The sequence below is a fragment of the Clavelina lepadiformis genome, chromosome 2, assembly GCF_947623445.1.
Source record: "Clavelina lepadiformis chromosome 2, kaClaLepa1.1, whole genome shotgun sequence".
NCBI lineage: Eukaryota > Metazoa > Chordata > Ascidiacea > Aplousobranchia > Clavelinidae > Clavelina > Clavelina lepadiformis.
Genome location: NC_135241.1, coordinates 23,165,267 through 23,189,471, shown reverse-complemented (window position 1 = coordinate 23,189,471; position 24,205 = coordinate 23,165,267). Strand labels below are relative to the sequence as shown.

The window sequence follows — 24,205 nt, the reverse complement described above, 5'->3', positions numbered from 1 at the left end:
ATTTTCGTATCCATTCTCCCAACCTAACCGCGCATGTTTAACAGCCAGCAACGAGATCTAATACTTCAGCTGAAATGGTTGCCTTCTATAAAGTTTTCTTTTCTTTGTATCGTGAAGAAACCTTTGAAACCTTGATCGTTAGCAACGTGAACGAGTACAAGCCTATAATAATAGAATGAGTGGAAATAAGTAAAATCAGCATTTATACCGACATCAATTTTATAACAACAATTTCAACAAATTTTGTTGTAGTTTCGTTAATTCAGAAATGGTTGCTTTTAAAGGTTGAAGTATAAAAGCAGGAAAAGATATGTTAAAAATACAAAGTTTTGAAAAATAACTGAAAAATGCTAGGTAACATGTAATCGGAAAATTTATGAATGCTGACCACTTAAGGGGTGTCCTTCAGCCCAGCAAAGGCCTGAAGTTCCCATATCCTGGTTGTTGGAAATGCAAAACGGATTTCTTGAAAGTCTTTATACTGTACGACTGGAAATCAATGACAATAAATAAATCAATTAAATCAGGTTTACTGGCAACTAATATATCATGCTGCTTGTAAACAATCCGTTAAACGAGTCAGGTTAACAATTGCAACGCATATGCTAAATTAACTGGGATGGCTGATATGCGACTAGATATGATATAAAAGGCGATAACAAGCACATGGTAGCAAACTATGTCACGGCTCACCAAATCGAAGCAAAGTAATCTAATACAAAGGTAAGGAATTTACCACAAGTCTAGACACACAATGACAAAGAGATTTGGAGTTTTGGGTGACACAAAATCATATAAACCATTATCACTTAAATCATATAAGTTTAATATACAACAATGCATTTTTGGACTTTACATAATGTATACCTGTAGATACAGAATGAAAAAAGCAATAAGAATCACATTGGAACCCCAGACACTTGCAATCCATAACAAGTAACATTTTATCATTTCTCATATTACTCCATTCCGGATATTACATCACAAATAAGACAAAACCGAACCAATACCAAAAGCTTTCATTCCTGTCACCAGCAGCTCAATTCTGGTTGCATTTAAAAATAATTTACAAACATATCATGTAATAGCGTACGTTTGCTTCAGCCATTTGTACATTTGTAGTTTACCGTTTGCTTGTTATGAACAATTACATACTTTGTATCACAACAAAGTTGAATTTACTTTCTAATTTGGAAAATGTTTTCTAAACCATTATTGAAGCAAATCAGAAAAAAATACGAACATCACATAAATCTGCAGCAAACTGTCTATATACAGGATTAATAGAAAACAATAAAAGTGCATCTTGTTCACTTAACATTGCCTTACAACACTCCACTGCCCTGTTGACTTTTGGTAAATTCTGTTCCATCCATTGGCAAGGACATTGTTTATGAAGTAATAATGCTCTCTCGAATACCTTTATTGCCTTCCTATACAGTTTCTCAGCGTAATAACAAACTCCTAAAAGTAAATTAGCTTCTTGAACTAATCCAATTTCCACGGATTCAAATTGCTTGAAAATTTTTAAAGTTTCCTTTAATTTCTTAATTGCTTGTTTATTGTTTCCATTGAAATGCAAACAAAATGCAATGTGATTCAAGTTTCTGAAAAAAAAGTATTTTGAGCCAATTTTTTTCTTGATGTCATCGCCATCAATGGTCTGCTTGATTTTTAACAACGAGCCATGGAGCTTGATGAATAAACCCAAAGCTTTTTCATGATCATTATCGACATTAAGTAAGTACCGGCCATAAGATTCTTGAACAAACCATCTATCTACATCATTCAAAACATTTGATGCTAAGCTGTCTAAAATATTTTTCAGTTTTCTGCAAACTCCATCATCTCTGCGACCTAATGCTACCAGACTACTAGTTATATAGTATAATACATGAATCGTTACATTTACGGGAAGTGGTTGAACTAAAAGAGGTTTTCCAAGTGATATTGCAGCTTCATGTCTGGAGGTTAATCTTAAAGCATCAACAACAAACACTTTACAAACGATACTAACATATTTGCTATCGTTCCATTCCTCAACTACTTTTTCAAACATTCCCATCTGGTATAAAATCATTATGTTGGTATCAGTACCTATATCCACCATGTTGTAATTGTTTCGACCAATCATTGTTTGTAAACTCCAAGTTATTTTGAAATAATCGATGATTGACTTCTCTCCAACAGCTGCAACAAGGTCAGGTATAAAACTGTCTATCCTGTTATAATAAAAAGAATTCTGGGAAATGTCGTCTTGTTTCTTCTTCAAACAATAAATTTTGAGTCGCACTTCACATGCAATGGATATTGAATAGGCCAGTTTATGAGCGGTTTCTGAATTCAATTTTTGTTTCTCTGTCAACTTGTCTATGACGTCATAACATGAACAAGGCGACTGATAAATCGAGTTCAATCGACCGAGAGCAGCAATGAATAAAGTTGAACTTCGATAAACAACACGTTTGATGTTGAATGACATCGCACGATTAAAACGCACCAATAGTTTGCTCACATCAAAATTATTAAGATCTTCTTCAAGTTGTTTTAATATCAACTGATGTTGTCTGGGCATCAACAAGGATTGCATTTGATCGGTTACTTGTTGTAAAAATTTATCATAGATTGACTTGAAACCAGAAACAAAACTTGTTTTAGTTAAAATGTCTGCCAAGTGATATCCATTCTTAAAATCAACATCTGCATCCAAATATTCCACCATCTTTGTTACAGGTTTAATAAATTCAGTTGTCCATGGTTTGTTCTCGGTCTTTTCCTGTCGACCAAGTGGAAACTTACAAGCATGCAAAACCATTCCATCAAACGATATACCACTCGGTGTATGAGCGTCATAAAACCAGCTGTGTTCTTTGATTTGACTGTTATTTAAAGATGGAACAGACACTGCTGGTATAATTGTTTCTCCTAATCTTAATATAATTACGTGAAATAAAACCGAAAACCATCGAAAGTATTCCAATGCAGATTGATATTGATAGCTGTTTTCATCGTTATTCTGCAACAATTCATCATCGAGCAAAATAACGTGTTCGAAATCTGAATATGGAGTAATTTCTTTACGAGCTAAAGATCCCATTCCGGCTACACAGTATCTACACGGGGGCTTTCCCTTGATTTCTATACACCTGTCTGATATAGACTTCATGATATCAGTATATTTCGCTGCGATATTATCTTGGAGTGTCTTAACTCGGTTTATTTTGTCCATTTCTAACTCATGTGCTCTCTCTGATGAAACATCATCCGGAATATGTCTAAGTTTATCCAGAACCAACTTTGTTTCTTCTCTCATCGATTTAATTTTCTTACGAACAACTTCATTGACAAAAGAATCAACATCAAACTGATCACATTGTACTTTAGCAAGTTTAAGCACATAACGATGAAGTTTATCAAGATCGATTTTGATTTCGTGAACATTTGAAGGTTTCCTCACAATCGCCGCATTCATGAGAGCAGCGCTTCGAATAACCGCGAATCGTATGCTGGTTAATATTGCTGGAATCGCGTTAAGTATGAGAGCAGTGATTCGTGACGGCGCGTTTGCTATCAGAGTTAACACAGCCATGGCGAAAGTAAACCTCCATTCATATTCCTCACTTCTTTCTTTGTAAACTAAACCTAGTTGATGAAGAATTTTAGCTGATTCCTTTATTTCATTTTCTTTACCTTTCTCGTCGCAACATTTTCTTAATTCTTCTGCTAAACTCAATTCCTTTTTCGACAGATAATTGTCAATTTTGTCCACCATCTTAACTGTTGTTTGAAACTTTCCGAAATGAAATAGCGCTTGTACTGTATGAGATGGTAAACGTTTCATACGCTCGTCGTTTCAAGCAAACATTATGCGCACACGTCATAGCCTACTCCTTAAGCAAGCAAAAGACAAATTGACCATTTTCAGGAGGGATGAGAGAAATCATTATTTGCCTTTGGTATTAGCTAAGCAACAATGCGCCTTGATCATTTTAAGTAGTAGTGTTCTCATTTCAGTCCACGTATTTTGACTATAAATGTTGTAGCAGTAGTGTTCGTTTACAGATAAGGTTTGTATGAAGAAAGGTATAAACGATCGAATAACTAACTAATAAGTCCTTTAATGAAACAGAATAAATATAGAAACGGTTTTTAGTAGGCAAAAATTTGATTTCTCTTTTTTTATCTTACTCGAGTGAAAATCCAGTTTAAAAAGTTTTGGTTTTAAAGGACCTAACTCTTATAGGAAAAGCGATAAAAACGAACAAACTTCTCTATAGAATTTTTAGTCTTTTTCATAGAAAGCTTTGCTTATACAGAATAAAAGTTAAAATTTGTTGAAATCATTGCGAGTCAAATAATTTCAATTGTGAAATTTGCTTAATTATAGGAATAATTTCTTGGCAAATTCAAATACATGCATAGTAGGTTTTATCTTCTTACACGTTGGTAGGTTAATTTACAGTATAGTCGGGTACTAAAACAGCAATATAGAACTAAAATTGTATTGCAATAACTTGGAATACCCCGTGTATATAAATGAGCAGCAGAAGCATTCAATTAAACCTAATTTGACAGTGAGATAATAAATTTGTATGAAGTACTCGAAATACCTCAAATAGTTCGCACTTCACTTGTATTTCACTGCCCTTTTTGCATCACGCAGGTGCAGCGAGTGGAGTCTATTTACCTGTATGGCCCATGACGAACAGAATCTTTCAAAGACTGTGACAAAATGTGAAAGTGTTGGATCAGAAAAGATAGGAAGGAGCATTAATGAAGGTATCGAAAAAGCAACCACGTAACTAAAACTATATGTCGGTAATACAAGCCGACTTTATATTCATAACACAAACCACTGAATATAAAGTTCTTAAGTTGAGTTAAATGGAAATAATTTTCAAACCTCAATCGGTGTGAATCACTTGCGTTAGAGTTTGCAACATCACGACAACAATCACCACTTTACATTAAATGTTTGTCCAATATTGAAGTCACACATATTGCAAATTAAGATTTAGCGTTCCAATAAAAAATATATATAAACAGCGATTATTTGAAATAACAGGTTTTTGCCAATGTCGCCGACCTTACCAAGAATGAAGATATGGAACAGATAATACAGAAAACCATAAAAGAGTTCTTCCACCTTAACATCTTTCTAGTTACTGATATGCTTGAACACGCCCATAGAAATCGTAAGAAGTTTATTTAGATTGTAATCAGATCGTTTTAAAAAGCTTGAGGTTGATATACAAAAAGTTGGATTGACTTAGTCTAGGATTTTATTACGTCATACGAGTTACTGGAGTCTTGGGCAGCAGCAGTGGTACAGTATCGCACGTTGTAGACGAGTGGAAATATTTGAAGCAGAGCGAGCAAGACATATGTCAACACGTCGGAACTTATTTATTGCATGAGCAAGTCTGCGGTTGATCATTTCACAAAAATCGCAGCCGTTGGTAAAAGAGCATTAACCTAGAGTGGCAATCATGCCTGAATTATTTGCTTATATGCTACCTTTGTAAAGTTATGTGTAGGCTATAAACATATGTAAATTTTGTCAGTTTTTTCAGTATTCGCCGAGAAAGTAATAATTATAAACGCAGTCCAGTAAGTAGCCAACAGTTTTCGCTCTCTCATCCAGGCGACAAATTCAACCAACTTTATATTCCTTACAACCCAGCGTTTATGAAGACGAACATATTACAAAGTTGGTTTGAAGGCGGCGAAAAAATTGATGACCTGGCGGAACGAGGAACAAAACTTGTTCCCCTGAGCAGGAAGAACGTCATGGCTGATGATGTCATAGACGCAATCATGTTTTTGGCGTCAGATCGTGCGAAAATGATCACGGGAATTTGTTTATTCGTCGATGGTGCGCGACACTTGACAGAAATCTGATTTCGAAGGTTGACCAATTATTTTTACACACACATTTCTGTGGTTGCTGTAACATGGTGTAGAACTTATTTGCAGTGTCCTAACTGTATAGTTTGTTGTAGATATTTCAGGTAAATGCATTTATCTATTTATCTTTATACGTTTGGACGTTATATATAAACAATTTGCTTGTAAGCAATATGAAGTCTATCTGGAATAACTCACATAGCGTAAAAAGAACACAGCACGCTTGTTGCTACAAGCACATAGATATAATTTAATGGAAACAAATTAAGAACCTGGTTGTGCTTATTGTCGTACCCGGTATAATTTAGAACTTTTTGTTTACTTCCTACAATAGAATTAACGTGATTCCGAACAACAAAGGACAATACAAAGAGCAGGAAGCAGCACCAACGACACTGAAGTTTGAAATATCGTCCTGGATGTGTTGATTTTGTAATTAGCCCTCTAAAAACAGTCCAAACATGACATTTTTCAACGCAGTTCAAAAGCTAGTTTATATAGCTTATCGGTATCCATTTGTATATTCATGACGCCTACAATACACGTAGTTTCGCATTTGTGTATATTTGAAGCAAACTCGAAAGCTAGCAGCAAGGGGTGTAGAGCAATGACAATTCACAGCTGTACTGGCACAGCTTAGTGTTAACCATTTTTGCCAAGTTTGAATAAAGAAAACAAAATGGAAATATCAAATCCATCAACAAAATACACGCGTTGTATCAATGGCCGGAAAGTAACTCTGTAGCGATCTATGAATTATCGCCTGGTTTAAGTCGTCCAAAGACCTTTTAGGTAAAAGACCACAGAGCTGATAAACATAAATAAATCACAGACATTCCAACACCGCAAATATTATTACTGTAAAGTTTAGGTATTAAAAATGATTGTCACTATTTCATCGGAAACTTCGTATTTTTAAAGCTATTTGTCACAGATTTGTTGGTCACCTAGCTTCGATGTTATAACATAGCAACCTAGACCTAACTTAATGTTAACTTCTAATCTTAATCCAAATTTAAACCTTAACTATAACTACAATTGATATTTTGTATACACATTCTCCCAACCTATCCGCGCATGTGTAACAACGAGCTACGAGATCTAATACTTTAGGTGAAATGGTTACTTTTTATATAATTTGCGGTGTCTTATATTGTAAGAAAATCTTTGAAATCTTGATCGTTACTTACGTAAACGAGTACAGGCCTATGACAGAATAACCGTGGATAAGTGAAACCGGCATTTACAGCGGTCTTTTAAAATCATTTTTATAACAACAATTTCAACAAATTTTGTTGTAGCTTCGTTAATTCAGAAATGGTTGCTTTTAAAGGTTTAAGTATAGAAGTAGCACAAGATAAGTTAAATCTAAAATGTCTTGAAAAATTTTTTAAAGATAGTAGGTAACGTTTAATCGGCAAATTTATAGATGCTGACCACTTAAGGGCTGTCCTTCAGGCCATGCAAGGCCTGAAGTTCCCATATCCGGGATATGAGAAAACGGATATCTTTAAAGTGTTTATATTGAGCGACTGGAGATCAATGATCACTCGAACAGAATGACAAACAGATGGACAGAAACGCTACGAATAACGACAAATCTGTGAGCGAGCATGCGTGTGCGTGATTTCTATAAGTACAGAGGCCATGGTATAATATTACCTATAATCTGAAAGTACAAACAAGGCCAAAGTAAGGTAATGATTATTATCCTGTGAGTCTGCACACAATAGCAATAATAAACGGCAATATTGGTATACTACTAATACTACGTCTCTATTACGTAATTAACAGATATAAACAATGAAATAGGTTTACTGGCAATTAACTTATCATCCTGCTTGCAAACAATCCGTGAAACGAGTCAGGCTAAAAATTGCAATACATACGCTAAATTGGCTGGGATGGCTGATACGCGACTAGATATGATATAAAAGGCGATAACAAGCACATGATAGCAAACTGTGTCACGACTCACCAAATCTAAGCAAAGTAATCTAATACAAAGGTAGGGATTTACCACGAGTTAGATCACTGATCTCAATAAACATTCTAGACATTACATCAAAGATAAGACAAAACTGAAACAATGACAAAAGCTTTCATTTCTGTTGGAGAGCTCTATTTGTAACCTTTAAGCTATACCATGTGTTTGTTATAAAGTATTATATATTGTATGTAATGCATGCATCACAGGAAATATTGAATTTGCTTTCTAATTTCGAAAATGTTTTCTAAAACATTATAAAAGCAAATTACAAAAAAATAACAAAATCACACAAAGCTGCAGCAAACTGTCTGTATCCAGCATCAGTAGAAAACAATCAAAGTGCATCTTGTTCATTTAACATTGCCTTACAACACTCCACTGCCATGTTGACTTTTGGTAATCTCTGTTCCATCCATTGGCAAGGATATCGTTTATGAAGTAACAATGCTCTCTCAAATACCTTAATTGCCTTCTTATGCAGTTTCTCAGCGTAATAACAAACTCCTAAAAGTAATTTTGCTTCTTGAATTGATTCAACATTAAAGGATTCAATTTGATTGAAAATTTTGGAAGCTTCCTTTAATTTCTTAATTGCTTGTTTATTGTTTCCGTTGAAATGCAAACAAAATGCAATCTGAAGCAAGTTTCTCGAAAGAAAATATTTTAAGCCGATTTCTTTCTCCGTGTCATCGCCATCCATGGTCTGCGTGCATTTTAACAACGAGCCATGGAGCTTGATGAATACACCCAAAGCTTTTTCATAATCATTTTCAACAAAAAGTAAATAACGGCCATAAACTTCTTTACCATGCCATCTATCCATATCATTCAAATCATTTGGTGATAAACTGTCTAAAATATTTTTCAGTTTTTTACAAATTCCATCATGTCTGCGACCTAATGCTACCAAACTGTTGGTCACATAATATAAAACATGAATTGTTGCATCTTCGGAAATTGGTTGAATTAAAAGAGATTTGCCAAGTGATATTGCAGCTTGATGTCTGGAGGTGAATCTTAAAGCTCCAACAACAAACACTTTGCAAACGATACTAACATCTTTATTATGGTTCCATTCCTCAACTACTTTTTCAAACATTCCTATCCGGAATAAAATCGTTATTTTGCTGACAGTATCTCTCTCCCTCAGGTTGTAATTGTCTCGAAAAATTATTGTTGGTAAAATCCAAGTTACTTTGAAATAATCGATGATAGATTTCTCTCCAACAGCTGCAACAAGGCCAGGTATATAATTATGTGTGGAGTTAAAATACAACGGATTTTGAGACATGTCGTCTTGTTTTTTCTTCAAACAATAAATTTTGAGTCGCACTTCACATGCAATGGATATTGAATAGGCCAATTTATGAGCAGTTTCTGAATTAATTTTCTGTTTCTCTGTCAACTTATCTATGATGTCATAACTTGAACACGGCGACTGATAAATCGAGTTCAATCGACCGATAGCAGCAATGAACAAAGTTGAACTTCGATAAACAACACGTTTTATGTTAAAAGGCTTCCTGTAATTCAAACTTATCAAACATTTGCTCACATTGAAATTATTAAGATCTTCTTCAAGTTGTTTTAATATCAACTGATATTGTCTGGGCATCGACGAAGATTGTATTTGATCGGTTACTTGTTGTGAAAATTGATCATAAATTGACTTGAAACCAGAAACAAAACTTGTTTTAGTTAAAATGTCTCCCAAGTGATATCCGTTCTTTAAATCAACATCTGCATCCAAATATTCCACCATCTTCGTCACAGGTTTAATAAGTTCAGCTGTCCATGGTTTGTTCTCGGTCTTTTCCTGTCGACCAAGTGGAAACTTACAAGCATGCAAAACCATTCCATCAAACGATATACCACGCGGTGTATGAGCGTCATAAAACCAGTTATGTTCCTTTATTTGGTTGTTATTTAAAGATGGAACAGAAACTGCTGGAATAATTGTTTCTCCTAATCTTAATATAATCATGTGAAATAAAACGGAAAACCACCGAAAGTATTCCAAAGCAGATTGATATTGATCGCTGTTTTCATCGTGATTCTGCAACAATTCATCATCGAGCAAAATGACATGTTCGAAATCTGAATATGGAGTAATTTCTTTACGAGCCAAAGATCCCATTCCAGCTACACAGCATCGACACGGGGGCTTTCCCATGATTTGTATACACTTGTCTGATATAGACTTCATAATATCAGTGTATTTTGCTGCGATATTATCTTGGAGTGTCTTAACTCGGTTTATTTTGTCCATTTCTAACTCATGTGCTCTCTCTGGTGAAACATCATCCGGAATATGTTTAAGTTTATCCAGAGCCAACTTAGTTTCTTCTCTCATCAATTTAATTTTCTCACGAACAACTTCATTGACATAAGCATCAACATCAAACTGATCACATTGTACTTTAGCAAGTTTAAGCACATAACGATGAACTTTATCAAGATCGTTTTTGATTTCGTCAACATTTGAAGGTTTCCTCACAATCGCCGCATTCATGAGAGCAGCGCTTCGAATAAGCGCGAATCGTATGCTGGTTAGCATTGCTGGAAGCGCGTTTCGTATGAGATCAGTGATTCGTGATGGCGAGTTTTCTATCAGAGTTAACACAGCCATGGCGAAAGTAAACCTCCATTGAAATTCCTCACTTCTTTCCTTGTAAACTAAACCTAGTTGATGAAGAATTTTAGCTGATACTTTTGTATCATTTTCTTTACCTTTCTTGTCGCAACATTTCCTTAAATCTTTCGCTAAGCTCAATTCCTTGTTCCACAGATAACAACCGTTAGATTCGTCCGCCATATTAACTGCTGATTGAAATCAGGCTGTAATCGTGTCACCGTTGATCAAAGTTTGGTAACAATTGTGTCATGGTAACAATGTCATGGAACAATGTCATGGTAACAATTGTGCTTAGTCTTTTGACGTTGTTGCGTGGATACCTTACACGAAATTTTTGTAACTTGATCCGGTAATTTAATATGACTTTTGTTAGGTTGTCTACGCATGGGATTGTTTTTCAACATGTTATAGAATTTATGCGAAACAGAAGTATGCATATTATATTTTTATTTTGTCAAGTATAGTGAGCTGGCTGTAATATACAGTGGTTTACTGATATTGGTGCGAGGCTGCGAGCTTTGTTTCTTGTATAACCTCTTACCTTTCGTACAATGCAATCACTGAAACTATTATTTCATGAAATGTCTAACAACAAATTAAGGCCTTTAGCTGAAAGCGCGATTGGAAACAGATGTGGATCATTCCTGATCCTTGACGTTTTATCCCGATCCTATAGCAAGTCAGCAGTAATCCTGGAATGAGGAAGTGTTTGCTTGATTTATAAACGTAACTTATTTGCTTGCCTCCAACAAGTAACTTAGATGAACTGAATGGTGACCCAAATATAAAGCATGAAGCAGATAATGACGTAATTTTGGAGAGCTTCGTACAACTATGCGTATTTCTGCATTTTATAAATCAAAGGGTTCTAATAATTGCTGAAAAGCAGTTCAATTGCTTCAAAACTTCTGAACAAAGTTACCATGATATAGCATTCTAGTCACAACTGCATCGTATCCATGAGCATGATTTGTCGTGTGGTATCGTCTAAAAACATCGATTTTTGATAAAATGAATTATTTGTTGGGTAAAATATTTCTTCTTTTAAAACGCTTGCATGTTTAGCGGGACTTTAACCTGATTGCGTCAAACTTTTTAAAAACACAACCACATTTCAGCTACAAAATCAATTTAATTTTATCAACCATGATTAGTTCATTTATATGCTTCATCTGGTGAACGACCGGATATGTTTGCCTCTTTGCTTGTTGTAGCCCCTGCCCCTCCTTTGGAACGACGAGTTCGGGGTCCATTGTTTGGTGCCCGGAGATGTGAAGTAATAACCCCCGCGTCCTTTGGAAACCTTCGCGCCACGGCCACGAAACGAGGGGCTTCCCCCGCTTTGATATTCACGATTGAAGCCGCCACTCCAGCCGCCCTGCTCCGACTTGTTTGTTTTAAATCCGTCTCTGGGTGAGTAGCTGAGCCTACTTGTCATTCTGGATGTTCCTTGGTAGCGATCCTGGTTACGACCTCTTCCTCCATTTCCGGACATTTTTCCTCGAAAACGGTTTAAAGGAGTGTTGTTGGCTCCGGTACCTTGATGGTTAAAGCCACCGCGAGGTCTGTAACTGCCCCCTCTGCCACCCCTCCCACCTCGTCCCCTCGGAGTAAACTCGCGTTGTTTGAATGATGGAAGTTGAGGACGTCGATTGACCTGAGCAGGAGCAGGTATAGAAGGAGGTTTGAAGATCGAAGGATCATCTTCAACCTTTTCTTGCTCCTCGTCAGCCGCTACGAAGTCATCAACATGCATCGACGGGGGAGGACTCGTGTTTTGCTTTCGATGACGGAATAAGTCATACGGCCGGTTGGTGGCGCTGCCACGTCCGCGGCCACGTCTTCTTCCGACCTTCTGCTGCGTCATCAGGAGTCCGTGAGATCTCTTCATGAAGGTCAGCGACTTCCCTAAACGTGCCGAATAGGTCTCCATCTTTTGTCTCCGTTTCGCAATCGCTTCCGCTGATTCGGTGCTTTGCTGGACTTCGACAGCATTGGCGAGTTTGTTTAGTTCTTCTGGAAGGTCATATCCGGGACAGAACTTCTCTGCAGTCGCAATAAGGTCGCACTGCACCACGCGTTGGTCGTCATCAGCATCTGGATAGCTAGACGGTGCACAAACATTGGTTAAAGACATCCAAGTGTACAGCATAGTGTCTTCTTGACCAATTACAAAAACTGGTCTCTCAGAGAATTGGTCCGCGAGTGAGAGCGGCTTGGGGAGTCCCGTCTCCTTTAAAATGGGTGGAGGTTTGGCGTCCATCTTGTTGCAGCAATCCAAGCTTTGACGTAGTGCTGTTAGGTTATCCAGAGCATAGTCAATGTCTTCGTCACAAAAATCAACGTCTTTCTGGTAAAGTATTGCAAGTTTGGACTCAAGTAAACGCAAAGGATGTTGGGTGTTGTCTTTATCCCAATCAAGGAACCAAGACAACTCGTCTTTGTTGAGGCAAAATTTATCATCATCTTGCTGACAAGCTGGATCAATAATGATTTCAAGAAATTCTAACATACTAAGCACAGCATTGATGCAGTGGTTATCGGATGAATTAAATTTGTCCAACATTTGCTTGCAGCTGTTCAATAACTTGGCATCTCCTTTCACCAAAGCGTTACGAACGTAGGGGAAAGTATATCTGAAACAAAATAGGTCAAGGTTAACTTTTATGACCAAACAGATATCTTAGTAATTGAACTTGTTTACAAACCTGATTTTAAGCAACAATCCCAAAACCACAAAAACTAGATTTTGCACAACAGGAAATGGGCTCGCCATATGACCAAGTGCGAATGATATGATAGATTTGATGTACTCCAAAGGTGGCAAACAATTTGTCAGGCTCTGTAGATCCTCACCAACTGGTAGAAGAGCATATTCAGTATCAAGAAGAATTGTTGTGAAGATCAAAACCGCTGCGATGTCCTCTTTAGGAGTATCTGCATTAGACGCGTAATTCCACAGATCCAGCAAACCATCTTCTTCAGTCACCATTTGACAGATAACTGCAGTTCTTGCAGCTGGAAGACTCATGATCTCTGAGAATGTCTGAATCATTGTGACCTGTTCAGGCGACAACATCAGCTCTTTTTCTCCCGAGTCATCATCAGGAATAATTTCCATGTCGTCCTCGTTACCAATAACCGTGCTCACAAGCAAAGGAGAAATTTCCTCCATGTATTTGCTGCAGAGAGTCGATGCAAACGAGGGTGAAAGGTCGAACACATGTTGCATCACAACCACTAAAACTTTGATGAGTGGGCGACAGGTCGATGAAGACAACGGGAAGATAAGGAAACAGAGTCGATCCACGTGGGGAGTCATGGCCGTAGACCACAACTTACACGAAGCAAGAGCCGCGGCTCGGACACTATCGGGTGGCTCCCTTGGGGACACAAATGGTAATGGCATCGGCAGTAATTGAGAAAGGAGTGTTAGTGTAGCAGCAAATTTATCGCACTGACTCTCGGCGAGCTGTATTATCTCAGAAACGATTGAATTTGTTTGGTCGGAGCAGGACGCGTGCGCAAAAAAGAGTGAAATGATTGATACAAATTTTTCCGTGAGCTCGTGCAACATGGGAGCATCAAGCGGTTGAAGTAAGATGAACAGATCTGAATAAAGAGCGACCATCGATTTAACAACCTGAGTTCCGTTAACATTTTTACTTTCTACAGATGAGTCTAAAAGCTGCAAGAGCATTTTATGCACCGAGTCGGCAATGTTTTGCGAAATAGACACCACCAACGTGTGAGTCGATTGCGTTAGAAAAGCGGCCATTGGTCTAATGCCGTGGCAGTGGTTATGAATAGCTTTATGTAGCTGATCAGCGAGTGAAAGCAAGATGTTGAGAGCATCTACAGAGAAGAGTTCGATAACTGCAAGACGAGAATTAGGATCCTTTCCAGCTCCTTTCAACCCACCTAGAACAAAAAAACTGGATGAAAATGGAAATATGTTAACTTGATGGAACATGCTGCTGTTTTATAACTTTGGAAGCTCAGTTCACAAATGCAATTGCTAACAGTGGCTGCAGATTTAAAAGGACATATTTTGAAAAAGCTGTGAAATGGTTACAGAAAAAAACAAATCTGTCGTTGTATGACAATATTAGAAAAATAAAATCAATTTGCAAGTTACCTTTTAAACATAAATGACTTAGAAGTTTAAGTGAAGTGCATATTCCCGGACCCTGAAAAGCCAATGCTGTCCAGTCCAAAAGAGCTGCTTCCTCCCTGATTAGATTCACCAGCTTCTCAATATCGGACTTTTCTCCAGTGAGCTCCTTCTCCAAAGGCTTGAGATAGAGCTTCATGAAGTCGGATTTGGCATTAACATGGAGTTTGGACATGCAAGAACGAAAGATGTCTGCTTTATAGCGGTAGATAAAGCCAACGTCTGAAGATCTTTCTAGTACCAGTTGAAGTACAGACGCAGCGTAGCTATTTAAAGCGGTTCGATGCTGGATTGCCTCTGGTTTTATTTCCTCCTTGCTATCTGATCCTGAGAAAAATTATTTCATTATGCAAAATAAACCGAGCATTGAACTGAATGCCTAAGTAGGTAAATATACATTGACATTGCAGTTATCATGAAAAACAATTAAAGTATTTTATACGCTTATGGCATCAACCACTAACATAAAATAATTTCATGTATACAACTACAGCCCACAATACTCAGTCCACAACACAATATAATTGTACAAAGTTTCACAAAGTAAAAAAACAACAATGAAACAAAGTTCTAGTTACCATCAGGATCTTCTTTATCAAGATCAATGGACTGCTTTTTATCTTCATTTTTTTCTTCTTCAATAACTGGATCTGGATCGGAGAGCTTTCGAGGAAACCAGAGACATCTTAAAATGGGTCTGAGATTGTCTTCCATGGCAAATATTCTAAATACAAAATTTTTTCCAAAGCTTGGATATGTGAGGGAGTTGATCATCTTGAAAGAGTGGCTCAATTCCTCCTCGATGTCCTCTTCATCTGCATCGGACTCCAAGTGGCTGCAGATGTGGTCAATGGACTGCATCGCCTGGATATGAAACGCCAGCTTCACTCCCAGATGTCCTGCGCTTCCTGGATCCTCGACATTGAGACTCGGAGAAGATTTCATCAGATGGTGGATGCAGTGGATCATTGAGTCCAAGTTGGACATGAGGTGAAGGATTCCAGACTTTTGGCTCATGAGCTCCTCCAGAAAACTGTTGCACGATCGGAAGAGGATTTTGTGTCCGGAGACAACGGGAAGAGAGAGCAACGCTTGGATGGAGGACAACAAACCCATTCCCTCACTCATTCTGAAAATAAATCAATGGAACACGATTGGTAACAAAATTAGGCGACCGTGACGCAGCGAAAGCCGCGACCTTAATACAAGCAAATTTCCGTGGATCCAAGACGAGACAATCACTTACTCCGAACAAAGCGCCGGTAAAAGACTGGTCGCGAGTTTAAAAGATTTTCTTTGAGTTACAACTCGCCTGCGGTGTCTGGCGCTTTATCACTTAAACTGTCTTTTGTGGTGTTTGCTGTGATATTAGACTGATAAAGAAGTCAAACACATCCAAATTTTCAAGGAAAACGATCCCAGTAGGAAAGAAGCGATCATAGATGCCTTGCTAGATACACTACAGGACGATGATTCTATGACAGTCGAGTCTGACGATCAAATTAAATCGACTAAGTACGACAAAGGCCAGATCAAAAAAGCTAACGGTCCAAACACTCTGGTGGATTTGCAGGAAGTCACAGCCACGGTAAATACCTTGAAAACACTTTTCCATTTACATACGACGTTATAACGGATGAGTTTTAAAATCGACTGTACTACTGTTAACTTTTGATTGCGTTTTAGGGCTTCACTATCCTTGCGTCACTGCGAATACCTCGTCCGAAGAATTCCGGTGAAAACCAAAAGAAATGAAATAAAGTTTTTCGAAACATAATAGAACATTTTTAAATGCCGCTCAAAGAAACATGTTAAAGAAATAATCTCCACTTCAACAATGCTATAGCGATGGCGGGTTATATAAATGTATCGGAATTATCTATAGCCAGTGGTTATATTTGTCCTTGAGAACTCTTTTTGTCTATTAAACTTTTTGACTCCGTTGTTTATACTTTCGTTTATTTGTTTCTTTTAGCCAGCATTCATGAAAGTCCAAATTCTTATATTGCTAATGTAACCACAATTTCATTACGTAGTACAAGAATTTCATTCCAAATCATTTCTAAATGTTTTCCCAAACTAACAGGAAATCACCATTTTCTTCCAAGACAGAAAGTATTTTTGCCACTTCAGTGTTAAGACGTACTTTATATGTGTCATAACCAATTACAAATCGACACGAATACAATGCGTCATAGGAAGATATTGTTTCCAACCAATTAAATTTTGACGGCATGATTACGTCAGTAGAGAAAAGTAAACAAGCAAACGTGGTCATCATTACTATTTGTGGTAAAAATGCTACTTAACCCTATTTACACTAGTTGTGGCCTCCACTACACACAGTCACAGCAAAACGTGGCGTACAGTTGCACTGTTTGCTGTAGAAATTTGAAATTTGGTGACTTTTCCTAAAAACTGTTGAGCTATCTGTCCATGTTTGTTTTATAGAGTTTGATTTTGTAATTTTTGAAATATTGTCATGTTTTCATAATTATGCTCTCTCTCCGCATTGAAGCGATTCGTTTTCGTTTACTCATTCACGCACTACTAACTCAACTAACTATTTATTCTCTTGTGTTCCCTTCTCGCAGTCAACTGGTTTTCCCCACAACGGGGGCGCGGCGTAACAAGAAAAACTTCAAGAAATGTATCACTTGTAGAAATACTTAATATACACTAAATGCATTTTCTTTAGTTTTACAATTATAATGTATACAGGAAGCCAGATGTTTTTTCTACTAACATTTAAAAATCTGATCAGTTTACGACCTATAGTTTTTCGAGTAATTAACGATTAAAAATGTGTGTGCAATGTCGGCCACACCTAGTTAAAATAGTAATGTCGCGCATCCGGTTTGGATAGAGTATCACAATCACTTGAAACGTAGGCTACTTCACTACACCTGTCATAGTTGAGCTGGATAAATTATTTTATAGCCACGAAATACGTCATATAATGTGCATATGTTAAATGACACTTTTTGTAGCCAGAAACACACAATCGCTTAATTTATACGCCAATCATAATATTATTATAAATCACTACTGTATTAAATTCACCATGATTCTGTGACTTCAGAGAGTTTGTTCGGTGTGTGCATTTTAGGCGTTCTTCCTGTCCAAGGGAACAACTTTTGCTCGTCGCTCCGCCACGTCATCGACTTTTATGCAGCCGTCCAACCAACGTTGTAATATGTTCGTCTCCATAAACGCTGGGTTGTAAGAAATGTAAAGTTGGTTGAATTTGTCGCCTGGATGAGACAGCGAAAACTGTTGGCTACCTACGTGACTGCGTTTATTCTTATCCCTTTCTCGGCTATTACTGCAAAAAAATGGGATAGCGTGTTGCTCGATTAAACCTGTACTAAAGAGCCAGTTAGATGTGAAGTAGTTGTGATATTGTAAACTATAATAAAACTGATTCATTTTGAAGGACTTTTGAAAACCTTTATAGCAGTGGTTCTTAAACTGGGGGGAGTGTAACATTCGTAAGGGGGGCGCGAGAGATGACAAGCTGTATATGAGCTATGTCTAAACATGCTTTCTTGACTTTCACTATAAGGTCATTTTTACTAAAATTTTAAAGTGTGTCACGATGGCAATTGTATTTTTGAAATTTGGATTCCGAAATACGTCAATTGTTACGTCAAAATATTTGCTGTTTCTCCACATTGAAGCGTATCGTTTTCGTTTACTCAATCATGCACACCTAGCTCGACTAACTGTTCTCTTGTCTTCTCTTTTTGCGGTGACCTGTTTTTCTCACAACGGGGGGCGGGGTAACAAGAAAAACTTTTACAAATGTATCACTCGTAGAAATACTTAATTTACATTAAATGCATTTTCTTTAGTTTTACAATTATGATGTATACAAGAAGCCGACCACACATAATAAAAATACTGGGATCACGTCAATGGACCGTGAACAAATTCACCGGCGATAATTAATTGGTCGTGGTCAACTGACCGGCAACAAATTGGCCGGCGACACAAATCAACCGCTACGCATTTTATTTTTATTTTTTACAGAAATTAGCATTGTTTTTTATTCAAATTATATGATTTAAGTGATAATATGATTTGAGGTCAGTTGGTTGTAGGTAAATTTACGTCACGGTCAGTTGTCCCCGGTGAGTTTGTTCGCGGTCAATTTCACACGTTTAATTGTCGTGGAACCATCGTTTGCAGCGTCATCTTCATGAACATAAAGACAAAACCTTGGAACAAACTTGACTGTGCAGCCGACCTAAGATGTGCATTATCTTCCACAAAGCCTCAAATTAATCGTTTGGTTTCCCAAAAACAACTACATCCTTCTCATTAATGAAAGTTAATTGAAAATAAATTGTTGTTTTGTTTAATGCTTTTTTATTTTGCAATGAGGGGGGCGCGAAATTTTTAGGTACCGTCAAGGGGGGCGTGTGCCAAAAAGTTTAAGAACCCCTGCTTTATAGTATTCCCATTACCTTAAGCTTAAGCTCTTTATATGCAGTATTTTGTTTAATGAATGTAAAGTCGACTTATATTACGAACATATAGTTTTAATTGCGCGATTGATTTTTCAATAGCTTCACCAATGCTCCTTAATATCTTTTCTGCTCCAATAATAAAATAAGAGAAACCAGCATTTATAACGTTCTTGCAACATTTTTCAACAGCAAGTTATACAAATTAAATTGTAGTTTCTTTAATTTAGAAATGGTTGCTTTTTAAGGATGAAGTATATAAACAGAAAAAGATTTGTTAAAAAATAAAATGTGTTAAAAATTGATTCAATTTGTTTAGATATAAATTATACCGGTTCCCAGAATCATTGAGAATACAAATGATGCAGCAAAATGGGAAATAATGTGAGCACTGACATTCTGTATAGATAGAGAATGAAAACATCAACAAAAATGACATACGCACACAAGACACTTGTAATCCATAACAAGTAACATCATTTTACCATTTCTCATATTATTCCGTTCTGGATATTACATCACAAATAAGATAAATATGGACCAATGCAAAAAAATTTCATTCCTGTTAGATGGCACAATTCTGGTTGCATTTAAAAATAATTTACAAACATAGCATTATAGTAGCGTACGTTTGCTTCAGCCATTTGTAAACTATAGTTTACCGTTTGCTTGTTATGAACAATTATATACTTTGTATCACAACAAAATTCAATTTACCTTCTAATTTCGAAAATATTTTCTAAGCCATTATAAAAGCAAATTAGAAGAAAAAACGATAATTACATAAAGTTGCAGCAAACTGTCTGTATCCAGCATCAGTAGAAAATAATAAAAGTGCATCTTGTTCATTTAATTTTGCCTTACAACACTTCACTGCCATGTTGACTTTTGGTGTACTCTGTTCCATCCATTGGCAAGGATATCGTTGATGACGTAATAATGCTCTCCCGAACTCCTTCATTGCCTTCCTATACAGTTGCTCAGCGTAATAACAAACTCCTAAAAGTAAATTTGCTTCTTGAACTGATCCAATTTCCACGGATTCAAGCTTCCAAGCTTCCCTTAATTTTTTAATTGCTTGTTTATTGTTTCCATTGAAATGCAAACAAAATGCAATGTTAAGTAAGTTTTTGGAAAACAAATAATTTGTAAAGAGTTCTTTCTCCATGTCATCGCCATCAGTGGTTTGCGTGCTTTTTAACAACGAGCCATGGAGCTTGATGAATACGCCCAAAGCTTTTTCATGATTATTATCAACATTAAGTAAGTAACGGCCATAAGCTTCTTGACCAAGCCATCCATCTACATCATTCAAATCATTTGGTGATAAACTGTCTAAAATATTCTTTGGTGTTTTGCAAACTCCATCATCTCTGCGACCTAATTCTACCAAAGTAATAGTTATATCGAATAAAACATGAATTGTTACATTTACGGGAATTGGTTGAATTAAAAGAGATTTGCCGAGTGATATTGCAGCATCAAGTCTGGAGGTGAATCTTAAAGCATCAACAACAAACACTTTGCAAACGATACTAACATCTTTATTATGGTTCCATTCCTCAACTACTTTTTCAAACATTCCCATCTGGTATAAAATCATTATGTTGGTATCAGTATTTCTCTCCACAAGGTTGTAATTGTTTTGACGAATCATTTTTTGTAAACTCCAAGTTGTTTTGAAATAATCGACGACAGATTTCTCTCCAACAGCTGCAACAAGATCAGGTAGTAAGATGGCTGTGATATTAAAATACAACGGTTTCTGGGTCATGTCGTCTTGTTTCCCCTTCAAACAATAAATTTTGAGACGAACTTCACATGCAATGGATATTGAATAGGCCAATTTATGAGCAGTTTCTGAATCAAATTTTTGTTTTTCTGTCAACTTATCTATGATGTCATAACATGAACAAGGCGACTTATAAATCGAGTTCAATCGACCGAGAGCAGCAATGAATAAAGTTGAACTTCGATAAACAACACGTTTGATGTTGAATGTTTTTATGGGATTAAACTGCACCAATAGTTTTCCCACATCAAAATTATTAAGATCTTCTTCAAGTTGTTTTAATATCAATTGATATTGTCTGGGCATCGACAAGGATTGGATTTGTTTCTTTACTCGTCGTGAAAACTTATCATAAACTGACTTGAAACCAGAAACAAAACTTGTTTTTGTTAAAATGTCTCCCAAGTGATATCCGTTCTTTAAATCAACATCTGCATCCAAATATTCCACCATCTTCGTCACAGGTTTAATAAGTTCAGTTGTCCATGGTTTGTTCTTGGTCTTTTCCTGTCGACCAATTGGAAACTTACAAGCATGCAAAACCATTCCATCTAACGAAATACCACTCGGTGTATGAGCGTCATAAAACCAGTTGTGTTCCTTAATTTGATTGTTATTTAAAGATGGAACAGACACTGCTGGAATAATTGTTTCTCCTAATCTTAATAAAATTATGTGAAAAAAACCGAAAACCATCGAAAGTATTCCAACGCAGATTGATATTGATCACTGCTTTCATCGTGATTCTGCAACAATTCATCATCGAGCAAAATGACGTGTTCGAAATCTGAATATGGAGTAATTTCTTTACGAGCTAAAGATCCCATTCCAGCTACACAGTATCCACAAGGGGGCTTTCCCATGATTTCCATACACTTGTCTGATACAGACTTCATGATATCAGTGTATTTTGCTGCAATATTATCTTGGAGTGTCTTAACTCGGTTTATTTTGTCCATTTCTAACTCATGTGCTCTCTCTGATGAAGCATCATCCGGAATATGATTAAGTTTATCCAGAGCCAACTTTGTTTCTTCTCTCACCGACTTAATTTTCTCACGAACAACTTCATTGACATAAGCATCAACATCAAAATGATCACATTGTACTTGGGCAAGTTTAAGCACATAACGATGAAGTTTATAAAGATCGTTTTTGATTTTATCAAGATTTGAAGGTTTCCTCACAATCGCCGCATTCATGAGAGCAGCGCTTCGAATAAGCGCGAATCGTATGCTGGTTAGTATTGCGGGAAGCTCGTTACGTATAAGATCAGTGATTCGAAATGGCTCGTTTCCTATCAGAGTTAACACAGCCATGGCGAAAGTAAACCTCCAATGAAATTCCTCACTTCTTTCTTTGTAAACTAAACCTAGTTGATGAAGAATTTTAGCTGATACTTTTATATCATTTTCTTTACCTTTCTCGTTGCAACATTTTCTTTTGCTAAACTCAATTCCTTGTTCCAGAGAAAATCTTTCATGATATTTGACATGACTGTTGTCATTAAGAAACTTTGATACGAAATGGCGTTAACTTGTTCAGATATGCGCTCGGGTTGCGTTTATTTAGCATAAGTAAACACAATGTTAAAAATGATTAACCAGGAAATAAATTGCTGCAGCAGTCGTTAATTCACGCAGCAGTTTGTTGTCAAGCCGTGTGCATGTCATGTAGCAGTTTGTTACATAAGCCTTTAATGTAGCTTACGTTGGTATTTAAGAGATTACTGCAAGGAATCGATTTTATTAACCCAGGTTATTCATCACAACGAAGCAATTTAGTTCATTTTTAACAAAATTATGTTTGTTGTGTTTTTATCTTCACTAACCAATTTTCTTTCACATTTTATGTTTCGTGACTTACCTTCTTACTCGTATTATATTTGCTAATCCAACATCCACAAATATCGCGATTTCACCGAACAGTGGACTTTGGTACCGTTACTGATTGCAATTGCGCAGAACTAAATGTTGAGCGGACCTGTTAAAAATTCCTATTGTGTCATCGTGTATTTTGATTGTTATGAATAGGCGCAGTTAAAAACTTTACTGAAAGCGCATAACTTTAACAGAAACAAAATTAAGAATCTGACTGTGCTTGTTGTTGTAGTCTACTTTGATTTAATTTAGAGCTTTTTTTACTCACTATAAAAAGACTTAACGTGATTCCGAACAAGAAGGGGCATAAACAGAGCTTGCGTTGAAAAATCGAGACGTTGAAGTTTAAAACATCGTCATGGATGTGTTTTTACTGTAATTAATTTCCTATAAAGATCCCTAAGCACGATGATTGTTTTTAAAGAGAAGATCTTTAAACACATAAACTAAACTACGGTTATTTGCTACGCATTAATATATATAAATGACGGAAGAATGAGCCAACCATATACGAAAGTTCATGTTTGTGTGTATTTTATGCAAACCCGAAAGCTAGCAGCAATGGGTATAAGGCAGTACAGTAACTATCTACAGCTACAAATAATCCTTTGTGTTCACAAGTTTTTGGAAGTTTGTATAAATCCCAAAATTGAAATATCAAATCCATCAGAAAATGCACGCTTTTTAGCAAGGACCGGAACGTAATTCTGTAACGATATGTGAATAATTAATCGTCTGCTTTTATTCGTTGAAAGATTTTTCATATGGAGACCACAAAGCTTGGCAAGCATAAAACATCACCAACGTTCCAACAACACAAACATTATCACGTTGTCTCATTATGACGTTTATCCAGGCGACCGTGACGCAGCGAAAGCCGCGACCTTAATACAAGCAAATTACCGTGGATACAAGACGAGACAATCACTTACTCCGAACAAAGCGCCGGTAAAATACTGGTCGCGAGTTTAAAAGATTTTCTATGAATTACAACTCACCTGCGGTGTCTGGCGCTTTATCACTTAAACGGTATTTTGCGGTGTTTGCTGTGATATTAAACTGATAAAGAAGTCAAATACATCCAAATTTTCAAGGAAAAAGATCCCAGTAGGAAAGAAGCGATCATAGATGCCTTGCTAGATACACTACAAGACGATGATTCTATGACCGTCGAGTCTGACGATCAAATTAAATCGACTGAGTCCGAGAAAGGCCAGATCAAAAAAGCTAACGGTCCAAACACTCTGGTGGATTTGCAGGAAGTCACAGCCACGGTAAATACCCTGAAAACACTTTTCCATTTACATACGATGTTATAACGGATGAGTTTTAAAATCGACTGTAATACCGTTAACTTT

General features: G+C 36.7%; 2 protein-coding genes, 1 long non-coding RNA gene and 1 pseudogene across 4 annotated transcripts; 1 reads left to right on the top strand and 3 right to left on the bottom strand.

Annotated features, from left to right (window-relative positions):
* Positions 1–307: 307 nt before the first annotated feature.
* On the bottom strand, positions 308–3,782 carry LOC143446298 (uncharacterized). The gene has a single exon (XM_076945883.1). It carries the CDS (start codon positions 3,770–3,772, stop codon positions 1,226–1,228), a length of 2,547 nt encoding a protein of 848 aa, XP_076801998.1. The 5' UTR covers positions 3,773–3,782; the 3' UTR covers positions 308–1,225.
* Positions 3,783–5,178: 1,396 nt separating this feature from the next.
* On the top strand, positions 5,179–6,466 carry LOC143446938 (uncharacterized). Of its 2 annotated transcripts, XR_013113991.1 has the most exons (3): positions 5,179–5,459; positions 5,645–5,909; positions 6,242–6,466. It is a non-coding gene; the product is annotated as an uncharacterized LOC143446938 (long non-coding RNA). The 2 variants fall into 2 exon arrangements; XR_013113990.1 differs by having other exon boundaries at positions 5,179–5,909.
* A 5,178-nt stretch (positions 6,467–11,644) lies between these two features.
* Positions 11,645–15,834, bottom strand: LOC143444965 (protein virilizer homolog). Its single transcript, XM_076943757.1, has 4 exons — positions 15,285–15,834; positions 14,671–15,033; positions 13,241–14,453; positions 11,645–13,168 (listed from the first exon to the last, which is right to left on the bottom strand). The coding sequence occupies exons 1-4, from the start codon at positions 15,832–15,834 to the stop codon at positions 11,701–11,703; spliced, it is 3,594 nt and encodes a 1,197-aa protein (XP_076799872.1). The 3' UTR covers positions 11,645–11,700.
* A 2,930-nt stretch (positions 15,835–18,764) lies between these two features.
* LOC143446324 (uncharacterized) lies at positions 18,765–22,305 on the bottom strand (annotated as a pseudogene).
* Between the last annotated feature and the right edge of the window lie 1,900 nt (positions 22,306–24,205).

Coding starts and splice junctions, on each gene's coding strand:
- LOC143446298 (XM_076945883.1), bottom strand. CDS start 3,772: ATGGTGGACAAAATTGACAATTATCTGTCGAAAAAGGAATTGAGTTTA.
- LOC143444965 (XM_076943757.1), bottom strand. CDS start 15,834: ATGAGTGAGGGAATGGGTTTGTTGTCCTCCATCCAAGCGTTGCTCTCT. Junction 14,454..14,670: donor AAGTCATTTATGTTTAAAAG/GTAACTTGCAAA, acceptor TTTTTGTTCTAG/GTGGGTTGAAAGGAGCTGGA. Junction 13,169..13,240: donor GGATTGTTGCTTAAAATCAG/GTTTGTAAACAA, acceptor ATTTTGTTTCAG/ATATACTTTCCCCTACGTTC.